A 14,205-nucleotide genomic window follows, 5' to 3' on the forward strand; every position below is an offset into this window, starting at 1 on the left:
CTTGAAGATCTTTCTTTTAGTGTTTAGACGCTTCGGGCGTTTAGAGTTTTCTCATAGGCACGTAGTCCTCAGGATTAATTTTAATGCCTTGTCATATGGAACACTTGATGGTCCTATGCTCACGACTCTCAAGAACTCGGACCTTGGGACGTCTAATGCACTATAGTTTTCTAAGGTTCCTATCTCAGTACTGATGCTTTGGGCATTTAGTGTTGCTTCCTAGGCTCATTGTCCTCTAGAGTAACTTTAACGCCATTTGGTTTCCTCAAGTGCCAATCACTCAGGCTCTGGGACATCAAATGTACTAAAATAATCACGCCTCGGGGTGCATTGTCCCCGGGATGCCATTTTGGTCTTTTCACCCTACCCCTCGAGTACATTACTTGAACCTTTGCCACGTGGAAGCCGTGAAATTGTTGGTTGTGGGCTCTAAGTCCATGCAGCGTACAACCGAGTTTCATGTCCTTAGGCCAGGCCTTGCAATGTTAGATTTCCATTGACACCTTGAGTTAGTACTCGCGATACTTGGATTTCTCATCGTCGAGGTGATTGTTTTGGGACTCCGTTCACATCTTGAGGACTGGGACCTGGCTTTAATTCCTTAGGCGCGCACTATCCCCGGGAAAATACCTTATGTATATCCTTGCGTTACTTGGATTTTTTTACTCTGGTAATTCTCCTAGGCCTTAGCTTAGGGGTCCCATGACACTTAGGTTACTTCGCTCGTTGACTAGCTTAGCTTCCCAAGTCATTGGCTCCCAGTTCTAGGATTAACCTTATCGTGCTCAAGGTTTGGCAACTCGAGGCTTCATGCCCGAATACGGATGGCTCGGGCTTCCATTCACATCTCGAGATTTAGGAACCTTGTCATAGCTCCATGGGCTTGATGTACTCGAAAGATAACCTGAGTTCGCTCTTGCGCTACTAGGATTTTTTAATCTTCGAAGTCCCGTGACACTAGGCGTACTCTGCTCATGACAAGCTTAGTTTCCCAGTTCTTTAGGCCCGATTATAGATGAATCAGGATTCCATTCACATCTCAAGATCTAAGAACTTGGTCATGGCTCCTCGGACTCAATGTCTTCGAGAGATATCCCAAGTTCGCTATCGTAGTACTGTGATATTTAAGTCATGGACTTCCCTAGAATTTGCTTGGTTCCCTAGATTTTTATATTCTCTGGGTATTGACACTAGGCTTACTTCACTCGTGCTAAGCTTAGTTTCCCAGGTCTTTCTCCCCGAGACACTATTTTGAGAGGTTGCCCTAACCCTATTCCCCCCAAGTGATCGGAGACTAGTGTGTGTGCACTTGTCCAGGTCAGTGAGCAGGTGCTCTACGCTTAGTACAGATAGAATAAAAAGGAAACTAAAATATAAGCAAATTCTTTTAAAATTTCTACCGTGTTTTGTCTACACGATTTCCATTACTTGTGCTTGGAGGCTACAAAATGATTACAAAATTTAATTAAAAAAAATATACAATGTTGCAAAAATATTATGAGAGAATAATTCTTGTATATTGAATTTGAGAAGAATAATGTACATTTATAGGCTATACAAAATAAAAGACATAAATAAAAGAAATTAAATCCCATAATAAAGGAAAGTATATATGTATATAATGATCCTAAAACTATAATCAAATCATAGTGATTTGATTTTTATTATGATTTGATTTCCTTAATAAATCAGTCTACACCCCCCCCCCCCCCCCCTAAAGCTTGACTGTAGATGTTGATGAGTACAACCTTGTCTAAGAGGAAATCAAACACTTGCTCTGTCAATCCTTTGTAAGTATATCATCCAACTATTGATTAGTAGGCACATGCTTGAGACATATAATCCCTCCATCGATCTCATCTTTAATGAAGTGACGATCCACTTCTACATGCTTTGTTCTGTCGTGGTGAACAAGATTATGAGCTATACTGATGGTGGATTTATTGTCACAATAGAGTTTAATGGGATGTTCATACTTTATCTTAAACTCTTCAAGTAGTCTTTTTAACCAAATGACTTCACACACTCCATGGGCCATTGCCCTGTACTCTGCTTCTCCATTGATCCTTGCAACAACAGACTATTTTTTACTTGGCTATGTTACCAAGTTACCCCATAGGAGAGTACAATAACTAGATGTGGATTTTTTGTCATCGATTGCTCCAGCCAAATTAGTGTCAATGAAAACTTCGAATTTTCGATCACTTTTTTTTTTTAATATAGCTCTTTTTCATGGTGTTTGCTTTAAGTATCCGAAAATTCTATAAACAACATTTATATTTCCTTGACAAGGACTATATGTATATTGGCTTACGAGACTAACAGTGAAGCCAATGTTTGGTCGAGTGTATGAGAGATAGATAAGATTGCCAACCAGCTACTGGTATCTTCCTTTGTCAACTGGATCTCCTTCAAAGATTTTTGTTTTGTTCTCAAGTTCAATAGGAGTTTTACTAAGCTTGCTTCCTAGCATTCCTATTTCTTTTAAGTGGTCAAGATTGTATTTCCTTTGAGACACGAAAATACCCGTTTTTTCTCCTTACAAATTCCATACCCAAAAAAAACTTTAATGCACCAAGGTCCTTAACTTCAAATTATTTTGCCATCATTTTCTTGATAAGATTCATTTCTCCAATATTATCACCACTAACAATAATATCATCAACATAACCTATTAAGATATTTAGTTTCCCTTTCTCTGAGTGCTTAACAAACAAAGTATGATCAGTTTGTCCTTGAATGTACCCAAGATTCTTGACCACCTTTAAAAAACGATCAAACCAAGCTCAAGGGGATTGCTTTAAGCCATATAGTGACTTGTTGAGTTTGCAGACAGTATTCTTATTGAGAGTTTCTTCAAAACTTGGGGGTTAACTCATGTAGACTTGTTCTTCTAGATCACCATTTAGAAATTTTTTTTTTTACATCAAGCTGATGTAATTCCCAGTCTAAGTTCACTGCTAGTGAGAGTAGAACTCTAATGGTGTTGAGCTTGGAAACTAGAGCAAAGGTTTCAGTGTAGTCATTTCCATTAGTCTGTGTAAATCCTTTGACCACCCAACGTGCTTTGTATCGCTCAATAGAACCATCGACTTTATAATTGATAGCAAACACCCATTTTCACCCTACAATGTTGCTATCGGGTGGCAATTCCACTAGGCTCCAAGTGTTATTTTATTTAAGTGTTTTCATCTCTTCAAGTACAACTACTTTCCATTTGGGAACACCAAGAACTTCTTCAATATTCCTAGGAATAAAAACATTTGACAAACTAGAGGAGAAAGCTTTGAATGAAGATGATAGATTAGGATAAGAAATAAACTTGGAGATAAGATGTTGGGTACAAGACCTAGTCCCTTTTCTCAACGCAATAGGGACATCTAGATCAGAATTAGGATTTGAATGATAATTACCTAGCACATTTGAAGATGGAGGTTCTATCACCGGATCTGGCTCTTGATTGTGATGAGGATTCATGACTTGGTTATTTCTTTGAGAGACATTTCTTCTAGTGTAGACATGTAACTCTTGCTGTTGTTGATTCAACTAGGGAAGACTTGTCCTTATTTCCATGATTGGATCAGGTTGACTATTTGGAGTGAGAGTAGATGGAGCTAGAGTAGAACTAGGAATGACTAGACCATTAGGAAGAGGAGTTAAAGTAGAAACAGGGACAATTGAAACATTCGGACAAGAAGGAGATGGAGTTAGAGTAGGAAGATCTAGCAGTAATCCTAACTGTAGGGTGTCTCACAACCACTAAGCTTCTTCCTTTGGATGAGTATGCTCCTCTTGAAGCGAGGGGGGAGGAAAATATGGATTATCTTAAAAAAAACTGACATCGCATGAGACATATATTTTTTTTAGTGAGAGGACACTAACACCGATAATCTTTTTGAGTGGAAGAACAGCCGATAAAAATTGTCTTAATAGCCCTATAGTCAAGTTTACTACGATCATGAGCTTGGATAAGGAAAAAAGCTACACAACCAAAGGTCTTTACATGAAGAGTATTGGTGGAATTATGGGGATAAGAAAGATTAAGTACCGAGGGTGTTTGAAACTGAAGGGGTCGACTATGTAGACGATTGATAAGATATGTCGCTGTTATGATAGTATCTCCCCAAAGATACGTTGGACCATTCATGGTAAACATAAGAGCACGTGCCACTTCCAACAAATGATGATTTTTTTCGTTCAGCAACACCATTCTGTTGAGGGGTATCAACACACGAACTTTGATGAAGAATCCCATTTTTTAAAAGGTATGGACCAAAAGTGGAATTAAAATATTCTGTTTAATTATCTATACTTAGTATACAGATTCTGGTTTGAAATTGTGTTTGAATTATACGGTGAAAATTCTGAAAGACTTGAAATGCCTCATATTTGTGTTGAAGGAGATATACCCAAGTGATATGTATGTGATCATCAATGAAAGTTATGAACCAGCATTTCCCATGAGAAGTAGTAACTTTGGAGGGTCCCCATATTGCACTATGGATTAGGGAGAATGGAGTCATTGGAGTATAGGATCTTGGAGGAAAAGAGGTCCGTGTGTGCTTAGCAAGTTGACAAATATCACATCAAAAAGAAACAAAACTTGGATTAGTGAATATAGATGGAAACAAATGTTGTAAGTAAGGAAAACTTGGGTGACCAAGTCCATAATGACACAACATTATTTTGCTAGAATTAGAAACAGAAGCAGAACTAAATATATGAGATTGGTGTCTTATAGAATATTGAGTCTGAAAGAAATAAAGTCCATCGTGAATCCTAGCACTGCCAATCGTCCTCCCAAATGATAGTTCTTGAAATTGACAAGAATTGGACACAAACATAGCAACATAGTGATTATCAAAAGTTAGTTTGCTAACAGAAATCAAATTACATGCCAATGACGGAACATGAAGAACTAATTTTAGGAGAAGAATAGTAGATAATCTAATGGTGCCTATGCCTGCAACATAAGATAAAGTACCATCGGCTTTACGAACATTAGATTTATTAGAACAAGGAGTGTAGGAATCAAATAAATGACAAAAACCTGTCATATGGTCAGAAGCACCCAAATCAATAATCCATGGTACTTGAGAGCCTATCGAAGAGATTAGGATAAAATAGAGATTCCCAGAATGTGCAACAGAACATGAACCTAGATTGTTCCCAAAGGGGTGCAAGTGATTGATAAAGTAGGTTGTATGAGGAAAAAGAAGATTCTCTGTCGTTAGGGTGGCAAATAGTTGGCCTTTAATGATTGTTTGTTGTGGATGATGGGGATTTCCAATGGAAACTGAGTATTGCTTAGCATGGCAAGTTCTGGTGAGTCCTTCTTGCAGTGGCGACAAGAAAGATGACAAGATATCTTAAGGATCAGGCAGAAGGACTGCGATTGCATCTGAGGTTTGAAGAGAGCAAAGGAGCTCACTGGATTAAGAGGAGGCTGCGTTGCTAGTGGCCTTTGCCGAAGAAGAAGAACAAGGCAACATATGAAAATGAAAAAAAGAGAGAAAGTTATGGCTATGATACCATATAAAAATATTATGAGAGAATAATTCTTGTATATTGATTTTGAGAAGAATAGTTTACATTTATAGGTTGTACAAAATAAAACACATAAATACAAAATAAACTAAACCCTATAAAAAAGGAAAGTATATATGTATATAAAGATTCTATAGCTGTAATCAAATCATAATGATTTGATTTTTATTCTGATTTGATTTCCTTAATAAATCTGTCTACAAATGCTCACATCACTGGTAATAGCGGCGGAGATGCTTAGCATTCCAGGTGTGGGGTACTAACTTCCAACCCTGTTAGGAAAGCTTCTAAGTCCTCAGACATACAACGCTCTCGACTTGGTATGGACCTTCCCAGTTAGGGCCAAACACTTTAGCACCAAGATCTCGGGTGGCTAAGAAAATTCTTCACAACACCAACTCTCCGAGCCCAAACTTTTGATCCTTCACTTTGGAGTTAAAATATCTGGCTACTTTCTGCTTGTAGGACACTACTCGAAGCTGCGAAGCTTCATGGAGCTTCTCCACGAGGTCTAGAGACTCTCGGAATAAAGTGTGAATTGTGGTTGGATCATACGTATATCTTCGATGCATAGAGATTGCTGACTCAACTGGGAGCATGGATTCATACCCATAGGCCATGGATAATGGAGAGTGGCCGGTGGAGATCCTGGCAGTGGTGCGGTAACTGCACAATGCCTAAGGTAGCTCCTCAGCCAAGCGCCTTTCGCCTGCTCCAATATCTTCTTCTAGGTGGGTTTAAGACTCTTGTTGACTGCTTCCACCTGCTCATTTTCCTGTGGGTGAGCTATGGAGGAGAAGCTCTTCACCACTCCATGTCTTTGACAAAAATCTATGAATAACTCACTATCAAACTGTAGGCCATTGCCGGAGACTATCTTCCTCGACAGCCTGTAGCGACAAATGATATTCTTGATGATGAAATCTTGCGCCTTTTTGGAGGTGATGGTAGCAAGAGGTTCGGCCTCGACTGACTTCGTGAAGTAGTCGACTGCCACAATTGCATATTTCTCCCCCCCAGTGGGCAAGGACCCGATAAGGTCAATTCCTCACATTGTAAAGGGCCATGGACTTGTCATCTGAGTGAGCTCATTTGGAGGAGCTCGAGGTATGTTGGAGAAACGTTGGCACTAGTCACACTTCTTGACGTAATCCATTACATCACCATTCATAGTGAGCCAGAAGTATCCTTGTCTCAAGATTTTCTTGGCGAGGCTCTGGCCCTCAGCGTGGTCCCCACAAAATCCTTCATGCACTTTCTGAAGTATAAGACCAACTTCTTGCTTGGACACACATTGGAGTAAGGGCAATGAATATCCTCACCTATACAACAATAACGATATATGTCATTAAAAACATATGCAATTAAATATATATTTGTACCAAGCAATATGCTACATCAAGTAATGTTGGGCTACATATCTACCATAAGCAATTGTAAGCAAGTGTTTTCTTCTTCTTTTTTAGTGGAGTTAATTACATGTAAAGAAAAAGGTATTGTATGTAAATAAGGCTAGGAAATTTCATGCTTTATGCATGATAATACACATTAATTCTAAAATATGACAAAATTATGTAGCATCATAATAATATATTTTTTTGAAATGTTTTGACTATAGTGTCGGGGGTCGGGGGTTGAGGTCGGGGACCAGGGACCAGGGACCAGGGCTGGGGGTCGAGATCGGAGCCGAGGGTTGGCGCTGTGGCTAGCCCTCGGCCCAGGGCTGGAGTTGGGTCAGGGCCAAGACTGGATTCAGGATCAGGGGTCGGGATTGGGGCTGGGGTAGTATCACATACGATATTATTTTTAAATATTTACTTTATTCTGTTTTAATCAATACAATACAATACAATTATGTACCAAATATAATATAATTTAATACAAATGAATATAAAATATAAGTGTTATATTAAACTTATACAATACAATATAATACAATACAATAGAGCACCACCTACCAAACCTTCCCCGCTTAGTATTAAACGTATGATATGAAATCAATTTCACTCTCTTCTATGACCTGTTGGGCACTATGGAGGGTGCACAATGATAGTGTGTGGAAGGGTAAATGTGTGAGGGTGAACATGGTTTGTAACCTCGCCCATAGCACCCTAGTTCAGTGGACTAGAGCTCAGGATAAGTTTGAGGTACCAACCGCAGCTTTCCTGACCAGTGATGATGGGCCAGAGAAGTGGATTAAGCCTGGGCCTGGAGTGATCAAAATCAATGTTGATGCAGCTTTGTCCACCGAGGCCTCAACTTATAGCTTTGCTTGTGTTGCTCGTGATGATCAGGGTCACTTTATTGAGGCCATAACATGTTGTAGACAGGGAGTCGTGTCTCCTGAGATGGCAGAAGCTATGGGGGTGAGGGAAGCGCTGAGCTGGCTCAAGAAGAAATATTGGAGCCATGTAGTGATTAAGACTGACTGTCTTACAGTGATACAATCTCTCCGCAGTTCAGTCTCAATGGATTCTTATTTTGGGGGCATTATTTCTTATTGTAAGCAATTGATGAAAGATAAGAATATTAGTATTGTTTTTGTTAAGCGATCTGCGAATGGTGTTGCTCATGTTGTTGCAAGAGCATCCCTCTCACATACTGATTGTATTATCAGGAGTGTTGATTTGACTCCTACCATTGTGGACGTAATTTTGAAGGATTATTGCTAATAAAACTCCTTTTTTGCTTCAAAAAAAAAAAAGGATAATACCCAAATGTTTTGATAAAGCCAAATGACTTTAATCACATAAAACAAAATAATGTTACCCAACTTTTTAGTTCAAATTCTACGATCTTGTTTGATTTACCCAAAATGACAAAGGCCTGTTATTTATGTTATTTATCTAATTGAGAAAAAATACAGAATACTTACTAGTTAGAACAAAAAGTGACAGAGGAATTTATTTTTCTTTCATTTTAACAAAAACATGGAGGAATTGTTTTAAAAAAAATTGAAGACAGATACCTAAAAATTTATGTTTCGCTTTTCATAAACAAAGTTAAACTTGAATTTTTTTATTATATTGAGGGAAAATAAAAGTTGTCATTGAAAAAAAAAATTAAGAAACGACCTCACTATAAATTTTGCATAAATAATTAAGAGGGAACCCACTAATAAATATACGTATGCCATTTCTTATCTTTATTCCCATTTATAAACCACCACCTTTTTCCACATACTGAAAAAGAAAAACATTTGTAAAACAAAATAAAAAAGAAAAGGGCACCGAGAATAATAAAAGTCGGTCAGAATCTGGTGTTATTCTATTATGAAACCTTTTCTGTTTGGTTTGACTAATTTTTCATGGAACTATTGGAGAACCTATTTCTCACTTCAGCCAATACAAAATATATAAAGTGTAAACATTTCGGGAGTTTTACAAGTTGTATCACTAATTAGGTCTCTAATTTTTTCTATAGCAATTAGATCCAATTTTTACTCTTTCACCCACATAGGTCTTAATATTATATTTTGTTAAATAAATCATAATTTATAAGTGTAAAATAGAATTTTTAACCCAAAAACAACATATCACCCTTTTTTTTTCTTAATGCCCTTTTAATTAATTAATTATTCCCAAATATATTATTTTAGTAAACTTACTTAAATATTCTCATCAAATATTATTATTAATAATAAATATTTATCTTTTATTATACCTCTAAAATATTTAATATATCACTTATATATTTATTAGTTTATCATTTTTAATAAAAAAAATTATATACATTAAATTTTAGATGCATGAAATTTATTAAAAGTGATTCTATTAATTATTTATATATATTTATATAATATAAATGTAACTTTAATGGAAATTGTTGTACTCCATTAAATTTAACATTTTTTTTTATTGTTCTATGACACCGTTAGTTTTTAACTTATATAAATAAGGTAAATAATTTTTTTTTTAAAATATAAAGTAAGAAAGTCATCTAATTAAAGTAAATAAATTGAAAAAAAAATAGTAATGAATGACTCATTATAATTTCTCATTACATATTTTAAAATTTTATATTAAATTATTTAAATTTATCTATCAATTATGTTTTCAAAACTATAAAAGAAAAATATTGATGTGCTTAATTTTTTTTTCTTTTATTAATTATTTATTTTATCATCTAACATATTTTGTTTATGCAAACATAAGTGTAATAGTGAAATAAGACATAAATATACATATTTTTTTATTTAGCTTTGATCATAAATTACTTATTTTTATTACTCTAGCCATTAATTAAATAATATATATTTATATATAATTTTTTGTTTACTTTAATTTTTTTAAATTAAATAATTAAAATTGATCAAATAAACTTTTTAAATTAATAGTTTTAATTTAGAATTTTTTAATATTTTATTATATTGAAATTTATAAGTATTTTTTCTAAAAAAAATTAGAAAAAAGTATTTGATTTTAAAAATAGAATGTACCATATCTTAATATATAAAAAGTGTGTTTCTAATGAAATATTTGTTTAAATGTTTTTTATTTTTTTAAAAATTATAGACAATGTTTTAGTTTAATTTAAAAAATATATATTTATGACATTTTTTTAAAATATACAATATTGTTTATGTATTTATAATTGATATGAAAATTTATAAAATATAATAAAAATAATTAATACATTTTCAAAATAAAACAATGTAAACGTCCATTGGATGTTGCTTTTACCTAGTATATATACATATGTGGAAAGAGTTTTTAACAATTTATGAGAAATTTAAACATAAATGTGTGTAGTGAAAAAAATGATAGTATATAAGTTTCATGTTTCTAAAATTTAAAGTATTATTAAAATGTAATAAACTAATTAATATATAACTGATATATTGAATATTTTAGAGACATAAGAGAAATTATGTTTTTTTATTATTTTTAAAATTTTTGAAGAAGAGAATATTTAAGTTAATTTATTAAAATAATATATTTAGTAATAATTAAAATATGTTTGAAATTAAAAAAAATGCTATGTTTTTTTTATTTTGTTAATATTTCATTTTAGCTTTATAAAATTTATTTAATAACATATAAATCAGGGAGTATATGAGCCAAAAAAGTCAAATTTGATATATAATTTCTAAAAAAAAAAAGAGGTAGGATACGTGAGTGATACAAAGTTTGAGACCTGCTATTTCCCCATTAGGCCTCTCAAAGGTCTCCATCTCTACCTACAAAACCACGTGCCTTTGAACCACAGTACAGTACACCAATTAAGCCCCATCTGAAGTTGTATATATCCTCGTTTATATTCATAATTTTGTTGATCGTTACTAATGCTACTGTTACTTTACATAGTATTATATATATATATTTCTCGTTCCTGTTTTCTTTTTGGAAAAAACATATGGAGCAAGAAATGGAGGAGATGAAGAGAGAAGAAAGTGGTAACAGTCAGAAGTGGGTTTATGATTCTTCTGTGGATTATAAAGGAAAAGTTCCTCTCCGAGCTTCTACTGGCGTTTGGAAAGCCTCTCTTTTTATCATCAGTAAGTCTACAAAATTACACTCTTTGTCAAGAACAATTATATAGACACTCATCTATACTCTGTTTCCTATTTTTTTTAATAGTAAAGTATATATTTTCTCTGTTATTCTTCAAGGTTGGCCATTCATTATATTGTATGCATTTATATATAAACTGCGTTCTAGTACTTAACAAAGGTTGCCTTTAGCAAGAAATGCGATGCTCGTAAAGAAATATAGGAGAGAGGTAAACGAACTAGTGATCTATAATAGATTGTAGTAGCTTTCTGAAATATATGAATAAGAAAAGCTTCCATGGTCGTAGTTTCAAAATCTGTACAGGATATTTGTGTAGTTTCAATAAAAAATAAACAGCGAAGGTCTCCCTGTTGCTAACGACGTTTCAGTATAAAAGAAGAAGAAAAATCTTCCAGAATATCATTATGATTTTGATTTTGTTCATTTGAAAAACTGCAAACATGATTGTTTGATATGACGTTAGCTAGGACTTTCATTAAACAAGCATCATATTAGCCAAGGCTTACATGACAGTTTTGTAACAATTAAGAATATTATATTAAGTTTTGTATTATTAGCTGTTTCGAGCAATTTGGTGTGTAAAATATTGATTGCTTTCGTACGTTACGTGCAGCTATTGAGTTCAGTGAGAGGCTCAATTTCTTTGGGATAGCGACTAATCTCATAACGTACCTAACACAAATAATCCACCAAGACCTCAACACAGCAGCAAAAAATGTCAATTACTGGGTAGGATTCACCACAATTGTGCCTTTGATTGGGGGGTTCTTAGCCGATGCCTACACCGGTCGATACACTATGGTCCTATTTTCGTCCTATGTTTATCTAATGGTACAAAATATCTAAGTTAGATTTAATTCAAGTCAGTTCATGCATTTCTTACTACTATTCCACTCATCACGTTACAATTAAACTTGTTCTTGTAAAAATACAGGGCTTGAGTCTCTTGACAATGTCCCAGTTCATCCCAACTATAAAGCCATGCAAAAATACTAGTACAGAAAATTGCCAACATCCGAGGAAGATTCATGATGTGATTTTCTTCCTTGCCTTGTATATGATCTCAATTGGAACTGGTGGGTACAAGCCCTGCCTTGAGAGCTTTGGGGCAGATCAGTTCGATGATGACCACAGCCAAGAACGGCGGAAAAAGATGTCATTTTTCAACTGGTGGAATTTTGCTCTGTGTTGTGGCATCTTTCTTGGAGTGACAGTAATTGTGTATATTCAAGACTATGTGAGCTGGGGTGTAGCTTTTCTTATTCTCACAATCACTTTGGCCATTTCTATAGTAACGTTCTACGTGGGGAGGACTTTTTTTCGTTATAGGGTGCCCCAAGGAAGCCCTTTGACACCAATGATACAGGTCTTGATTGCAGCCATAAGGAAAAGAAAATTAGCTAGTCCTTTAGACCCTTCACTCCTATATGAAGTTCCTAAGTCAGAAATGATCCACGGAAGGCTTCTTTATCATACAAATCGACTTGGGTAAGCAAAAAGTATTTTAATTTTGTACTTTTCTCATCATCAAGTGAAAACACTATTCACCATATATAGAGACAAAGAAATGCCATCATTATCATTGATTTTGTCAACAAAATGGCGTAATGTGTTGTAGTGGTGGTGAGTCAATTTGATTCCAATTATTTATTTGGAACTTAAATTTCAGAAAGAAACAAATTTTGAATTTTGTTTGGATTCAAATAAAAATAATAAAATAATTTTGTTAAAAAAAATATTATAAAACAAACTTCTTTTCCTTAAAAAATCTGAAACTCTGAACAAAGTCAAGAGTATTAGATATCATGCTGACTTTTGGTTCATAGGTTTCTAGACAAGGCCGCCATAGTTGAAGAAAAAGATCAAGATGATCTTGACCAGCAGAAACAGTCCAATCCGTGGAGATTAGCAACAGTGACGAGGGTGGAGGAATTGAAGCTCATCTTGAACACCATCCCCGTATGGCTAACTTCACTGGCTTTCGGAGTTACGGTGGCACAGTCCTCAACGTTCTTCGTCAAGCAAGCTGCGACCATGAACTTAAAGATAAACGACAACTTCAGCATCCCTCCAGCCTCGGTGTCCTGTGTCGCCGCCATTGCCATGATCATCTCTGTCACGCTATACGACAGAATTGTCGTGCCGTTTTTGAGGAGAACCACGGGCAATGAGAGGGGATTAAGCATTCTCAACAGGATCGGATTTGGACTGATCTTTTCGGTCGTGGCGATGTTTGTTTCAGCCTTGGTAGAGCAAAAAAGGCGCGGAGCTTATGCAGAGAAGAGGAGCTTGAGCGTGTTTTGGTTAGTTCCACAGTACGTAATACTTGGCGCTGGGGATGGGTTTACTCTGGTGGGCTTGCAAGAGTACTTCTATGACCAAGTGCCTGACTCCATGAGAAGCTTAGGAATCGCTTTGTATCTAAGTATACTCGGAGTTGGGAGCTACTTAAGCAGCTTTCTGATTACTGTTGTGGACCATGTAACAGAGAAGACTAGTGGGAAAGGTTGGATTGGGAAGGACATGAAAACCAGTCGTTTGGACAAGTTCTACTGGTTTCTGGCAGCCATTAATGGTGTGAATTTGTGTCTGTACGTGATAGTTACGAGGGGTTATACTTACAAAAATGTGGACAGGGACACTGAGAAGAATGGGGTTAATGGTAGTGTTGAAAATGGGATTGAACAGATATAGTGTTTAAATATGTAATAGTGGTACAATATGTACCAAGAACAATATAAAGTAGAGGAATATATGACTGAATAATCACTTGGTTATTGTATTGGAACTTCAAACATATTTATACAGAGTTTAGTTACAGAATATGTAACTATGTGATATGACAGCTAGCTATATAGTTATATCCTCTGCATTCTGGTTATGGAAGGCATATGTTTAATACAGCTATTATTGTTGCATCACTTTCTCATGCACAAAGTAAAGATCAAGCTTGATATGCTTTGTTCGAGAACATTCATGCAGATTGCTGACATGAACACGACACTTTGATTATCACACCACAACACAGGGACTTGAGTTTTCTTCCTTCTATATTCAGATTATAGAGATTGCACCCTCATTACAAATGAATAACTAGATTATGAAAAGACTTGATTGTTGTTTGCATAGCAAATAGTGGCATTCC

The 14,205-nt window shown here is 35.2% G+C and overlaps 1 protein-coding gene across 1 annotated transcript; it reads left to right on the forward strand.

Annotated features, from left to right (window-relative positions):
* The first annotated feature begins 10,823 nt into the window (after nt 1–10,823).
* On the forward strand, nt 10,824–13,900 carry LOC133798359 (protein NRT1/ PTR FAMILY 5.6-like). The gene is made up of 4 exons (XM_062236611.1): nt 10,824–11,044; nt 11,674–11,891; nt 11,995–12,548; nt 12,887–13,900. Exons 1-4 carry the CDS (start codon nt 10,903–10,905, stop codon nt 13,752–13,754), a joined length of 1,782 nt encoding a protein of 593 aa, XP_062092595.1. The 5' UTR covers nt 10,824–10,902; the 3' UTR covers nt 13,755–13,900.
* Nucleotides 13,901–14,205: the final 305 nt, after the last annotated feature.

Source organism: Humulus lupulus, chromosome 8 (genome assembly GCF_963169125.1).
Source record: "Humulus lupulus chromosome 8, drHumLupu1.1, whole genome shotgun sequence".
NCBI classification, from domain to species: Eukaryota; Viridiplantae; Streptophyta; class Magnoliopsida; order Rosales; family Cannabaceae; genus Humulus; species Humulus lupulus.